Genomic DNA, 15677 nt, shown 5'->3' with positions numbered 1-15677 from the left:
TTTGTTTATTGACTTCCTCGTTATGGACTTCTGGGTATCTATATAATTTTGAATAAATTGGGATATCGTTTGTGGTTGCTACTTTATGTTTGATTTCGTTCGAAAACGTTAGATTATCGTCCTCTCTATGGAATATCTGTGGCTCGTTTAAGTAAATCGTTGGAGTTGAACTAGAACGATTTCTTGCGAGAATGTTCTCACTTGCTTTTTGTCACTTCTTTCGAGTTTGCCGTTTATGTAGCATAAAAAACTCACCATGCCAGAACACTATGGTGTGATGTGAGAAACTGATGAATCAAATCAATTTTCAATAGAGTCATCATACACACATCTTACAACGCATAAAATTACATGTATATATCGCATAAACACATACATATAATAAAGCACTACAAGTTGTATATAATTGACAAATACATAACGGTTTTAATATATATTATAACAATATATACGTTCCCACACATATACATATACATACATATACGCATATATGCGGCACCGCTAAGTCTGCAGCGCATTTGATATCATATACCCGAATGCCAGCATATGACACCAAACAACACCGGAACAATGGTTATATATCCTAAGCTAATAGAACAAAACTGTATGGTGTAAATACATAATTAGTGTAATAATGTAATTAGTGTAATAATGAAAAATATTGAAAAATATATATTTAACAATAATATATCAAAACATATTAAAATATTAAAATATTAAAAAAATGAAAACATATTAAGGAATACTGAAAATAGTAAATTGAAAAATAATAAAATAAATTGAAAAAAACCTATGTCTCTGTTCAAATTTTGAAAAACAGTCTTTCAAATTGTCAGTCTTATGATAGAAATTCTATATATTGGTATAACCAACAAAGTAACCTACAGTCAATGGTTTCCATTGACGCGTTTCGTCCGGTAACCAACCGGACTCCAGGAAGCGTTAGTACATCTCCTAGTTTTGAGAAGCATCTTGGAAAAAACTTTATCATTTTCACTCACATCTAATTTATCAATCAACTTCGAAATGGTAAGCACTTTTATTTTGTTTTTTAGTTCCGAAACTGTCTTTTGTAGGATTATATTTCTTTTTTTTAAATATTGCATATTTTTTACTTTATTTTTTGGTTGATTTTTTATTGAGAAATATTTTTTTCTATAAAACTCCATATTTTTCAAATTTTTTTTGCAATTATTACAAACTGATTCTGGAGATTCAGATCTTTTTCTTTTATGTTGTGGCGATCTAAACGTAGTCAAATCTACGTCTTCTAATTCTACACATTCTTCATTTGTTACATGCACATCTGACAATCCTAAATTTATATTTGGAACAGATCCGCGCTTTAAATATTTTTTTCCAATTAAATTGGGAGAAAAGTGCATTTCGCAGATATGTAATTGTGCAGAATTTGATACAAATTCCTCGTTTAAAATGTATTTTTTCTCCCATTCCTTAAATAAAGGGGTATCAAATTCTGGAAACTTGAACATCCTTAAGCCGGGAGTATCTCGTTGTGATTTACGACAATGAGGCAATGAGCATCTATTACCTCTTTTTTTAATCTTTTCCATAGTCGCGATTGAATTTAATGAATATGTTAGAACAAACGAAATAACAAAATTATTTTGAATATTAATAGTTTCTTAATTTTCACACTATTCTACAATTTGTAATTGCTTTTATTTACACTTAGTTATATGAAAAAGTTTAAATTCTCAATTCAGGTGAAACACGCGTGTTTTTAATCCACTGAATTTGAAAATAAACTAACAAAAACGAGACGAAATTTGTGTAACGTTTTTTTTGTTTTCAAAAGATTTACCGTTGTGTTTGCCGAGTGGCGGCAAACAGAACAGAATATGTCATTATAAGACAATTAAATAAGTTATTTTGTCTTTGGCGAGATGTTTCACATTTTAATTACAAATTAATTATGCTTATATGTGAAATAATGGTTCTGTCTAATCATACATAGTTATGTAAATTGAGTTATATAAATATAAATATAATTTGATATCATATTTTAAAGTCACATAAAATCAAATATCTCTAATTATTAAACTATATATTATATTATATTTAACATAATATAGCAATAATAATAATAAAATAAAGTAAAAAATAGTGAACTTCAAAAAGTCCACACAGGAGTTAAAATAATTTAATAGGAATATTAATTCGTAATTGCAATGCTTATTTTCATATGCAATTTTTATTAATGCCAAAAACAAATAAATGCACTTGCATTGTGTTCGTTAATACAATCACATAAATATACATCTGTCAATAGTCAACGCATTGAAAAACATAAGGAGAGAGTAAAAACATTGAAAACATAAGAGCAAACTTTTTCATTCGAAAAAAGCATTTCGCAGCTCTCTTAAATTTTATGGGGACGTGCCGTGCGTCCACTACAAAATTTTGCATAATACAAGCAAATGTATGGAAGTGAACCATCTTTATATTTCTTTTGTCTTTGGTATAACCGTCTCGACATTTCAAAATTTACCAAAGACAAAGCAAAAACAAAAACAGACAAAAAAAAAATACAAGTACAGACAAGAACATAACAAGGTATAAACCCAAACAACTAAATAATTTTGAAATGTCAGCTATGAAACTGTTTTTTATTTTTATTTTTATTTTTATTAAGTGGATGGTGCTGGTTGCTGGTCTAATTAAAAATAAATTACTTTATTTTACGAATTCAAAAAAAATATATATAAACGTACTTTCAAAACTATTTGAAATTAGCCCAGTAATGTTGTACAGTGGCAAAATTCCCAAAATCCTATTAATTCTTTCAAAATACCTCCAAGTTGATGGGACCCTCCGGACACGTCAACACTTTGCTGCTCCTTTCTGTTTCAACATAAAAGATGTAACTTAGCGTAATATTTAATGACATATATTACACATTATTAAAAATATAGTTAACGAAATGAACTATTAAATAAAACATCTAATATTACTTCCGCGTAAACGATTACGTGGCTTTATTTTAATTACAAATAATTAATGATATAAAAAATAGAAATTTTACTTATTAACTTAACACTCACCTAAAGCGTTGGGTGAAGTTGTGCACCTTTCTCTGCATTTCTACAGCGGTTACCGTGTAACCCCTTTTACATAATTCCGTCGCCATATTTTTAAATATATGGCTATATCGCCGGCGGCCCCGCAATTGAGATATATTCTCCTCCCACAATTCAATCAGCAAGAGTTCGCCGCCATCAGTCCAGGCATTCCGGGATCTTTTATTTGTCTTTACCTAAAATTAATAATAATTTATTTTTTAATTACATACCATTTATAACTGCACAATACTAACTTGTGAATTCTCAGCCATTTTGATTTTGATATTATTCCTGATATTAATCTAAAATAAATATTTTTTATTAATTAATATATCAAATATATATCAAATATATATTATATCAAATATATATTTGGTAAATAAACTTATTTTTATATATTTTATTTATAAAAGAAAAATGTTTAAAAAAATTCTTACCTGTTGTTAGTTTTGAATTTTAAGTGTTTGTTTATGTTTACATTTTGCTTCATATGTCAAATATGTCAAATTGCGATCATTTCCAATGTTGCATTCGTCATATTTGGTATAATTTTGGTCGAATTTTGCTTACTGTATTCTATAGTAAATGAGAAAGCACGGAAGCTCTTTGTATGGCAAATGCAATTTATACCAGATTCGCACTATCTCATTTAGGCACTTGCTCATTTATATAAATGAGGAACCGTTCACATAATAATGAGCTCATTTATACAGCTTTTAGAACTTTTGGGTATCCTGGAAGAGTCAATGCCTCTTTTATTTTTGAAAATTCATCACTTAAAAGCCAGTTAGAAAATTGTATTGCTTTAGAACACAAAAATAGGGTGATTAATGGTGTCAAAATACCCGTATTGATCCTAGGTGATTCTGCATTTCGATTTTCCACCAAAGTTATGAAACCATACCCTTATGATGAAAACGCTAGCATTGGTCAAAAAACTTTTAACTACCAATTATCTAAATGTCGAAGAGTGGTTGAAAATGCTTTTGGACAGCTTAAGGCAAGGTTTCGCAGAATAGGGAAGGGCATTGACAACAAAATCGAAAACGTGAACAGCATAATACGATCCTGCTGTGTTCTTCACAACTTTTTAAATGAAAAAAATGATGTAGTGGAAAAAAGTTGGGTACGTGCTCTGAAAAAACAACATCTGGTTTCAGAACGACAACAACCAGAAGAAGTTTCAGTATTAAATGACGGCGATCTAAATGCAGAACAAATAAGACGATGTTTAGCTACATTTTTTAGTAAGTTTTATTAGAAATTCACCTAATCCTAATTTTTAACTTTGTAGCACTAAATAACTTAATCTAATTATCCTATACATTTACAAAAATAAAAACAATAATAACAAATAACAATAACAATAATTATAAATTATGTTATATTATTAATAAATAATTATCGCTATTCATCGCTGGAGTCATCGTAACTAGTGAGCCGAGTATATGAAAAACCTCTTTCCATTGATGACGCTATACGGGATAAAGCAACATTGCTTTCTTCCATTAAATTCAGGAACCTTGCGTCTGTGCGTTCCTGCAGCTCGATGTGACGGTTCTCTACATCTATTAGATTCTGAAATTTTTCCAAAAGGGTGTCATTCAAATTGCCTTTATTTTTTTTTTTTTTTGCAGGTGTTTCAGAATCTTCCGACGTAGATATTGGGTCTATCGGTGGAGAAGAGCATTGCGACAGCAACGATGTCTCATTTGATGACGGGCCCTGGTCTGATAAATAAACACATTCATTATTTTGAAAAATTTAAACAAATTTGTGAAAACTCACCTGCAATACTTTCAAACCCTAAATTTGTAGTGTTATGTATGGGCAAATTGCCTAGGAATCTTTTCAATATATGAAAGTACTTCCAGTCGGATGGCGCCCCTCCCGAAACTCCAACACACTGCTGTTCTTTCCTGATTTAAAATAAACAAACAAGCAAATTAATAAAAATAAATAGAAAAATTAACAAAATTACATTTAAATCTCTTTTTTTTTATATAAAATTACATAATATAATAAAAAACAAAACAGTTTCAATGCACAAATTATTATTGTAATTTTCAATTTCACTTATGAAATACTTACCTATCTTTGTGTAAAGTTGTGGACCTTCGTTTGCACTTCTAACGAAGTGACCAGAAAACCCCTATTCTGAAGTTCTGTGGCCATCTCATTGAAAATATGTGCGTTCCGTCGGGCGCCCCGTAATTGTGGCAGTCTTTCCTCCCATATTTCTAAAAAGTGCCTCTCGGCATTTTCCGACCAAGCATTTCTCCTTCTCTTCATTTTCTGTGCCTGAAAATAATATTTAATTAAATTAATCTAAAATTAACTATTTAAATTTGTATTGCCTATTTAATTCATGAAAACAAAAAATTTTATTAAATACTAGTACGTACTTCTTTTTGCCATTGACATGAATCCATCTGAAATAAACAAACTTCACTTAAGAATATATCTCACTAAAAAATTAAATATTTCATTGATATATTAAATCATTTATATACATGTTATATATTAATTATATATTCAATTAATAAAAACAGATTGTATTTAATACTACTTTCTCAGTGTACTTGTTTACAGCTCAATTGTTGTTTGTTTACATTTTATATTTAAAAATATATGACAGATACTTCAAATTTTGGTCATTTCCCTTCTGGAAAATTTTTTTTAAAGGGTTGCATTCGACAATTTTGGTCTAAAATGAGCTGATTTATTGTAAATCAGCACATTTATATGAAAGCTCTTTGTATGGTAAATCATGCTCATTAGTGATTATAATGAGCAAAACCGCCTAAATGAGATAGTGTGAATGTACTATTACTCAGTAAATGAAGCCTACTAAGTACATAGTGGAAATGCACTATTAAGAAAGGGGTTGTTACTTTGTAACAATTTTTAATGTGAAAAACGTGTAACGTTTTTACAATGTTTGGGATAAGTGGAATTTTCAAATAATTCTGTGTGGTCGTTTAGGAGTTTCATTTATGTTTATTTATGTTTTAAAATATAAGGAATTTTTATTAAAGTTTATGATGTGACCAATTTTTATGCAACAATGTGGTTGATACATTGTGGCAATTTTGATAGAGAAATATTAGCATCTATGCTAATATGTAACTATGTCCCAAAAATTGCATGCACTATTACCATGCGGTACACAGAAATAAAAATTTCCTGATCAAATACACAAACACACAAATACACAAATACATATGAACGAATATTACATACAATTGATATAAATGACGAAATTGCTGTCATTTTTATATTGTCCAATATATTCACAAATATCTGCATGTGGAATATTTAAATTATCTGCAGTGTAAACTTCAACATTTGTTAAATTAAATTCTTCCTTTCCTTCTGTAAAAAAGAGTGAGTTCAAAGGTATTCCTAGTTTATGACCAAACTGGAACACTGAGCACTTGCACCCCTCACCTCTTTTTTTTACCCACGTTTCGATGGGTTTGTTAAATTGAAAAGAAATTAAAAATCAACAACTGATATTTGGTTATTCACGCGCACGAACAGTTGTTTTTTTTGTAAGTATAAAAAAAATCGCAACAATAAAGTAAAAGCATGTTCTTAAAAAATATACAATTGTTACTATTGACTTTTCTATCATGATACAAAACATTTGTTACAATTGATTTTCTTCTACTTTGTAAAGGTTGAAATTGCTACAAAGTAATTGTATACAAGTCTGACGTCAGTCCGTCAGTAGAAAACATAACACCAACACCATTTCGGACAACACCAGAAGTAAATTCACCCTCAACAAAATTCTGTGCCCAACCTAGAAAGAATAAGAGTTATTCAAATATTAGGGCATGACTTGACCTGAAGAAAGTAAAAAGAAAAGTAATAAAACTAAAACACAACTTGAAATATATTAAGGAATAAAACAAATGAACCTGAAACATTTATTAAACAATAAAACACATTTTATATATTGAATTAATAAACATTAATTTCAAAAAATAAATTACCAACATTGAAAAACACTCATTGTTTACATTTTTTTTACAACATAAAAACAAAATAGAGAAAGAAAAAAACAATAAAACGTAAAATATAACACATCGAAAAAAACCACTTCTGCTATAAATACTTTGGTTGGGTTATCTTTCTTTTATGGATAAACACTGTATTAATTAAAAATATATTTTTCTATAACCAAACATAAACAAGCCACAGACGGAGAAAACAAGCTACAATTCCAATTACATCGGCACTGATTTTACGCAGCAGCGTTAAAATTCTGTTACCACATTTATTAAATCACTCACTTATATTTTGGCACATATTGTCTTAATATTTATTTTAATTATAAATATATTTTTCTTTGAATCATATTTTGTTTAAAAGAAAAGAATTGTAACGCGAAGTGAACAAAACGTAATCGCGGCGAAAACAAAGGCAGGCGAAAAAAACAAAGTGCGCAAAAATGCAAATAACACGAAGTACACGACAATACACAAAATACACAAGAAAGGCTCACAAAAAGCACAAAAGTTAACACGAACAACGAAGTTTACCGGTACGCTACACCGAAAAGCTCCGGTCAAACAAGTATATAAGAACGCGAATTTCACAGAACGAGCAACTTGTCTCTTGGATATCAAACGATAAACAAGTTCAACTGGTCAATTCGATCAATATTAACTTACAGGCTTATTCAGACTAAACTGTTCAATTCGATCAAATCAGGATAACCAACTGGTCAATTCGATCAATATTAGCTTATAGGCTTAAGTAGCCTAAACTGGTCAGTTTCATCAAATCAGGATAACCAACGATAAGTAAATTTCACTATATTTCCCGTATTTTCCATTTTCCATCAAAACAAAATTGTTATTTATATAGCTTTAGCGATTAGAAGTCACATACTCGTCATCATGTGTGCACAATTAATTTAATATAATTTATTAATTTATTAATAATAATTTATTATTATTAAAACATGTCACGGTCGCCATGTAGTAATTTAAAAACCGTTTTCTCTTTTAAGACTCACTTTATTCATTAAAAATATGTTTTTACAAAGTTCATATTTGGAGGAGCAGTGTGCATTAGCATACTGTGAGAATTTGCTGAATTGGCGTCTTCACACGCCAGCCCAAACACTATCGTCAAACGGACGGTAGGGGCTCATATTGCAAGAATGCAATAAAGTTACAATAAATATCAGCATACTTATTTACTCACATAGTGTATGCTTATGCACGCTACAGGTCAATTCGATCAATATTCTTACAGGCTTAAGTAGCCTAAACTGGTCAGTTTGATCAAATCAGGATAACCAACTGGTCAATTCGATCAATATTAGTTTACAGGCTTAATCAGCCTAAACTGGTCAGTTCGATCAAATCAGGATAAAAACTGGTCAATTCGATCAATATTAGCTTACAGGCTTAATCAGCCTAAACTGGTCCGATCGATCAAGTCAGGATATCCTACTGGTCTATTTGATCATTTGTTTTTATTGTTTTTTTTCTTTTTTACATTTATTTTCTAATCTGGCTCATTCAGCCAAACTATTATATCCCTTAGCACAAGGCAGGAGTCTTCTTAACGGATAAGCCAGAGCCAGTCGCTGAAACATCGTCATCTTTGACAGCAGGTGATCTTTTATATAATTCATATACTGAGGTGACATAAGTCCACCCCTAAGAAATAGTAACGCGCGGAAATCATAAATTTCTCCGATCTTTGGAAAATAATATTTTTTTTGTCAACGTACCAAAGTTTTTTATCTAAATTATAACTATTATAATTATTTTGTTTTGAATCATTAAATAAAGCATTAATAAAATATATCAAATCTACGCCTTTTTTTTGTTTGGTCTCAGCGAACATAAATTTTATTGCAACGGACCTGGACAGCCGCTTTGCTACCTCAGGAAAACAAAACAACTGAAAAGTGGTCGTTACAACTTTAAAAATAAAATATTCGATAATAATATACAAAAAAAAGCATTATGATGCCAAGTTGGCTTAACACCTTATTTTTTCTTTAATAATTCGTTTACACAGTCATTTATTATTCTATAAGCACTCTTTTTGAGTTGCACTCTATTTTGAGAAAAAACATCACCTTTACTCACCAAATGCATTTCAATAACTGATCCTATAAATCCAAGTGTCTACATCAAAAACACACGCGACTTTTATTATTTACTGTTAGTAAATAATATTGTAACGAAACTTTCTGGCCGAAGTCGTGCTCGCCGGATTCCAGGTCCAGTCCTACAATAAATTTATTTGTTAGGACGGTGGTAAGTTTGGATCAAATAGTGTTACTCTGCTGTGAAATCACTGCCTTCTTTGAAGAATTGTAAATTCCTTCCCTGCCTGCACTGTTGATGTCGTTATCAAAAGATGCGTAAATAGTCGAAATGTATATTTCTATACTACGGGGTTCTAGCGAAATGTTGCTTTCGTTATATACAAAGAAAAATAATAGAAATGTATATTTCTATTGCTACTATATAACGCACTATTGATTTCGTTACAAGTAATTATATAATAGAAATGTTTATTTCTATTATATATAAAAAAAAACAATGCGAACTGAAATGTATATTTCTATTCACCGATGTATCAGCTTGTAAGTTTAGAACGATGTCTTCACTAGCTCGATGCTTTGCTGACTGCCCTTCTTGTGCTTTTGCTTCGCCTTTTATATCCGCGAGGTACGAAGCATACAGTAATTTTGTTTTTGTAACTACAACGGTGTGTTGTTTACAAGTTTTTATTATTGTTCTGTTGGTTTTATTTTGTATTAAATTTGGTGGTGGGTTTTAATACTTGTTTTATCAATTTTGTTAGTGTTTGATTCTATTTTTGTAAAATTGTAAAATTTACGACCATAAATTTTATGTTACAATATTAACTTTTATTATTTATCTTTTGTAAACAATATTTTTTTCAATGTGCTCTTTAATCAACAACTCGAATTAAGAAAACACGGCTGTTGTATTTCACAATGTTGCTTTATTTCTTTGCTATGTTTTTCGGAGTACCCGTTGTTTGCTTACTCCTTCGACCAGCTCACGACAATAATTATCAAAGTTTTTATTACTTTTTTTGGAACACAATTAGTTTGCTTAACTGCTGATTCGCTTCCACTGAATAACAGTAACACTTTCAAAAAACAACGCACAAGTTTTGTGTAGACATTACGTAAAAGTAATTCAAATATTTTTATTTATTTCTATTGTCATACATTTTCACTTAAACAAATTTTCAATATACAAATTAATGAGATTAATAGTCCGGTTAAGTTTTAAAAAATATTTATTGAATGAATAGCATTTACATATGACTGTGTTCTAACCATACAAGAATCTAATCTAAGTGAGCAATGCTCCTACTTTTATATTCAAATAGTCTGAGCTTACAAATAAATATGATGTAGTTTATCGTCTGTTTAAATTTTTGTTTGTATTTTGATTCTTATCAGCAAATAAAGCTTTTTACTTAAAGCTTGCTCAATGCTTTTGTGTTTTGAGCTCTCACAAAGTGAGAGCGTGCGATAACAAACATTTATGTTATTTTGTTTTTGTCACAATTTTATAATATATATATTTGTATTGTTTACAAACTCTTTTTTTTTCTTTATCCTTCAATTCCTTTCTTTTATCAATTTATCTTAATTATCTAATTCGTGGCTGTAGAGCACGAGCTCACCCACAGAACACAACTGCTTAACACAACTGACTCTCTCCAACTGACTATTGACTCCAACTGACCATCAACTGCCTTTAGACTATTGTTTATAAACAAAAACTCTAAAGGTCTTACCTTTGCATGATGCCGATATTTCAAGGTGCCCCAAATTACTTTATTTTTATTATTCAATAGTTTTCTGCGTAACTCGCAAAAACGTCAATAACTTAAGTTGCACCATTGAGTATAAATATTATAGAGTAGCAATCTCGTACAAGCAAATTTTTGTATGAGGTTGCTGCTGCTGGCAACCTTTTTGCACTCAAAAAACACTCCATTCTCTTCATGTCTTTTTTTCTAAATTGCTTTGGAAATTAAAGTAAAGACGATTCTCTCAAATAACTTTTTTCGTTGTTTGTTATTTTGATCAGTGCTTCTGCGAATTTATTATGAAGGTAAATGCAGGAAAAAAATATTAGTCCAGCCTTTTTGTGTGCTTTCATATAACATATGCACTTTATTAGCGTACATATATGTTTACATATTTGTATTGTACTTCTCAGCCTGTATGTTTGTATTAATTTTGCATCCAATGTTAAGAAATTGTAAACGTAAAAAGAATTTCGGCTTTTTTTGGTTTCATATCAGAAACAATGCTATTATTATTTATGCTTTTAAAGATAATTGTGCGTTTCTATTATTTTAGCATTAATTTTGATGACTCCATCACCTTCTAAATTGTTTCAGTTCTGATTTAAAACTGTTTTTAAATATACATATGTATATATATATATAAAGGCTTACTACTTGGTTCAGTATACACATATGTTATTAATATCACAGTTTTATCATAATATTACAATTATTTATATTATTGTTTCGACCATTTGACTTTTTCAACGGCCCATTGACTATGTTTGCGAAGTAAAATAACAACCATAAAATTTAACAACTGTTTTCTGTGCTGGTTGCAATCATTCATAAACCAGGCAGGAGTCAATGACACACAGCTTTCAATGATCTTTTTTTTGATATCAAATTCATCTGGTTTTGTTTTAAAAATGTTCTTAAAAACAGATATATGTTGACAGCTTATTTGAAAAAATTCATCAAAAGGCGGTAATAAACTCCCGAAATAGGTTATATTGCAGTAATTCTTATAGAACAGAAACAATTCTGTTGGTGCAGTTACAACCTCATCTTCTTTCCGTATTGACTTAAAACATGATTGACAATCGATTTTTAGTAAAACTTTAAATGCGATATATCCTAGAAAATAACGAAACGATGGAAGCTCAGTTTTTGTTATATCGAAATCTGTTGAGCTATAGCTCACTATACAATTTTCAATCAATGTTTCACTACAATCAATTTCCGAATCATCTTCTTCAGTTATACATGAGATAGTATTTGTATTTGAAATGCCATCCATTACTGCGTCGAAGGTGTGATCATCTTCTACTATCTCACAATTACCATCAGGAGAAGCAACAATGATTTTTCTGGTCATTACTTTAGCTAAAATTTGATTGACTTCGGACACCGAAGGATGTTTATTGTATCCTCCCTTTTGTCGTAAAATTGAAAAAGTGTTTCCCAGTCTGTCTTGGCATAAATAATTTGTCATTACAAAATAAATGTCATTATCTTTTGCAAAAACTTCTTCTGTAAGCTGCAACACAGCATTTAAAGTTATTTTAATACCTTTCCAGAAATACACCTTTTTTGTTGAGTCTACAAATTTTAATGATCCAAAGTATATCAAAAACTCTTTTATGTAATTGAAACTAACGCTATTTTTTTGTAACGCACAACAAAAAGGATTCTTTGAGTAGAGATTGGTGGAATTCATACAATCAAAGATTTTGTCCATTTTTTCTACAAAATTTGCTGTTGCTAAAGCGTCTTCTTTAGATGAATTGGTAAATCCGTCTGTTTCAACCACTGTTTTTATAGCAGCATGCACCGTTCTGCTAAATAACTGAGTTGCGAACTTCACCTTCATCTTTTCAAAATTTTTCGGAAAGATGTGTTGCCTTGTTAGCTTGGGGCACAATTTTGTTACAGCAGTATGCTCCCGTCTCCACAGTTCTTTCAATACATTAAAACTTATAATGCCATCTGATGCTTTTATATTTGTAGTCAGAAGTCCATTTCGCACACATTTAATTAAATGTGGAAAATCAAACATACAATATACTTTAATATTGTTAAAATAGAAAAAAGGTTTTTCTGGACTAACCTGAAAGCAAGAAAATGCTTTTCTATTAGCTGAACCTTGATCGCATGTTATTACGCGTACCGTTATACCAGCTTCTTGTAGGAGCTCCAAATTTCTTAAAATTATATTGCTGAGGCAATCTCCTTCTAAACCATTTTCTGACACAAAATAATTAAGAATTATTGACCAATTAGAGAAAAGACCTTTGACAATAAATAGACAAAGGCTTTTGGCAATAGTTTTACTTCTAAAAAAGCCAAGTTCTTCAAAGCCATCTATTTGGTCTAAGTTACCGTTGTAACGTAATTCTGGCCTTAGTCTCATTTCATCAACAACCAATATTGCAAAGTCCTTATCAACTTGTCTTAGTGTGCTGGCTTTCTTTTTCAAGCTTTCGAAACCTGTATTTAAAAATCCTGGCTGCAAATTTTTTATAGGTGACTAATTGTTAATTGTTTTTTCATGTGGCAAATTAATTTTCAATTTATTTCTTAAAAATATATATGCTGATCGAGATACGAGAAACATATTTTCAGCTACTAGTTTTGTATTCTCATCATATTCTTTCTGTCGCGCTTTTAGGATCATTTTACAAAAGTTTTTGGTCTCAATATTTACATTTGCCACAGAGTCGATGGCCTGAACTACAACGTTTTTATTTGCAGTAATTTTTGTAGTTTTTAATAGTTGTAACTTTTTCTTTAATTTTATGTTTTCCTTAAGAAGATTGACATATTTCCTTCTGTATGTGTTTGCGCATTTAGTTTGCATTTCGCAATTGCGGCAGAATACTTCATCTTGCATACCACCTATATCGCCAAAGTTCCTTGGTGGTTGCGCAAAATTGTCCGCCTCTTCAGCTACAGTTCCTAAATTGTGTATTGGGTAAGCACCTTTTTTCAAGAAACGGCTGCCTATATCTGAAGGTGCAAAATGCATATCACAAATTTTTAACTGCTTTTCATACATTTCCAAAGGAATGTCACATTTTTCACGCCAAATTTGTCCCAATACATTGTCACTTGGGGGAAATCGAAATAATTTTACAATTCGATTCTAGTTTAGTGCGCGACAAATAACTGTTAAATTTTAGAAAGATGACATAAGCCAAAGAAAATTTGCTGAAGATATTGGTCGTCAATATTCATCTGTGCAGAGAATTACAAATAACTTCAAAGAGAAAAATTATGTGAATATCCGTAGACTTTTTCTACTATGTGTATATAATTATACATAAATATATACATATATATATATGGGAAAATAACAAATATATGATAATAAGCCCAAAACTAATAAAATTCATTCAAAAAAAACATGAGTAGTTATTTCTAGGAAGTTCTGAAACAAAAACAATAACATATGCATATGCCTATGCCTATGACCATAAAGTAGAATATATTCCTCTATTTAAATTCGGTGCTGAAAAGTGATATTTAGTTTCTATTAAATATAAAAAAAGTAGAGTACAAGGAAACAAAATCAAAACAAAAAACTTACATGCACGTGCTCACTATATTATAGAGCGCTATAGAGAAATGCATTTTGCTCTCTATTTCTTGTTACGTTGTTACCCGCGCCCCCACAGACCCATTAGGCAAATTGAGTTTATTTTCAGATTTCTACTCTATAATATTTATACTCAATGGTTGCACTCGATATTTTTGCAACTTTTTGATTATTTATTTCCAATGTCGCTTTCAGCTTGACACAATTAACAAAACCGAAAATCAGCATTTCTTACCGACAAGCTGACCTTAGTTACAAGCTGCATACGACGCACAGTGTAACGTGTTCATATAACAAGCGGACAAAAATAGTAAATGTTATGCTATTTTCATGAAATTTTGCATAAAGACTTATATTAAGGATAATAAAAAGTTTCTGAAAAATGGGCATGGTCCGCCTATTTTTACGCCCACCTGCCATACAAAGTGAATGATCAAAATGCGCAAATTGGCTACAATTTCAATGAAATTTTGCAGGAATATGTGTTTTTATAATATGACAATATTTCTGAAAAATGGGCGTGATCCGCCCATTCTTACGCCCACATGTCATACAAAGTGAATGATCAAAATGCACAAATTGGATTCAATTTCAATGAAATTTTAGACAAATAAATGTTTTTAAAATGTTAACATATTTCTAAAAAATGGGCGTGGTCCCATTTTTAGTTTTACTGAAATTTAATGCAAAAATAATATTTATAAAAAAGTATCTGAAAAATTAGCATAAAATTCCTTCTTCTAAACCAACTACTTACAAATATAAAGCATATAAAAAAGAGTTGTTTCAAATAATATATTACTTATAACAAGTTTCATGAGTTTTCATAATATATACATATATCATATACTCGTATTTCAATTACTTTATTCGCTTTCATCAGAGGTGTCACTGAATGTAATATTTTCTATATCAAATTCGGAACCGGAGCAATCTACGCTCTCTTCAATCAAATATTCCGCCATGTCATCATAGGCATGTGATTTCCTTCGCATTTGTTTCCTTTGCGAAGATATAAGTGGTTCCGAAGCTAATAATAAATGATTTAAAAGATCTTTATTCGATGAAACTCTTGATGATTTTCTAGTGTGGTTTAATCGGTGTTTTCGAAATTCTTTATGACTTGCTTCTGTTGCATCTTCGGATAGAAGGCCAATTGGTATATTGAAATGTTGTATAAC

General features: G+C 30.3%; 2 protein-coding genes across 2 annotated transcripts; one reads left to right on the top strand and one right to left on the bottom strand.

The window, feature by feature from the left end:
* Positions 1 to 3590: 3590 nt before the first annotated feature.
* Positions 3591 to 4830, top strand: LOC119679259. The gene is made up of 2 exons (XM_038091509.1): positions 3591 to 4330; positions 4721 to 4830. The coding sequence occupies exons 1-2, from the start codon at positions 3757 to 3759 to the stop codon at positions 4822 to 4824; spliced, it is 678 nt and encodes a 225-aa protein (XP_037947437.1). The 5' UTR covers positions 3591 to 3756; the 3' UTR covers positions 4825 to 4830.
* Positions 4831 to 6775: 1945 nt separating this feature from the next.
* On the bottom strand, positions 6776 to 13956 carry LOC119675968. The gene is made up of 3 exons (XM_038087190.1): positions 13780 to 13956; positions 11895 to 13407; positions 6776 to 6891 (listed from the first exon to the last, which is right to left on the bottom strand). The coding sequence occupies exons 1-3, from the start codon at positions 13954 to 13956 to the stop codon at positions 6776 to 6778; spliced, it is 1806 nt and encodes a 601-aa protein (XP_037943118.1).
* Positions 13957 to 15677: the final 1721 nt, after the last annotated feature.

The sequence above is a fragment of the Teleopsis dalmanni genome, chromosome 2 (assembly GCF_002237135.1).
Source record: "Teleopsis dalmanni isolate 2A chromosome 2, ASM223713v2, whole genome shotgun sequence".
Taxonomy (NCBI): Eukaryota; Metazoa; Arthropoda; class Insecta; order Diptera; family Diopsidae; genus Teleopsis; species Teleopsis dalmanni.
This window is presented reverse-complemented; position numbering and strand designations above follow the sequence as displayed.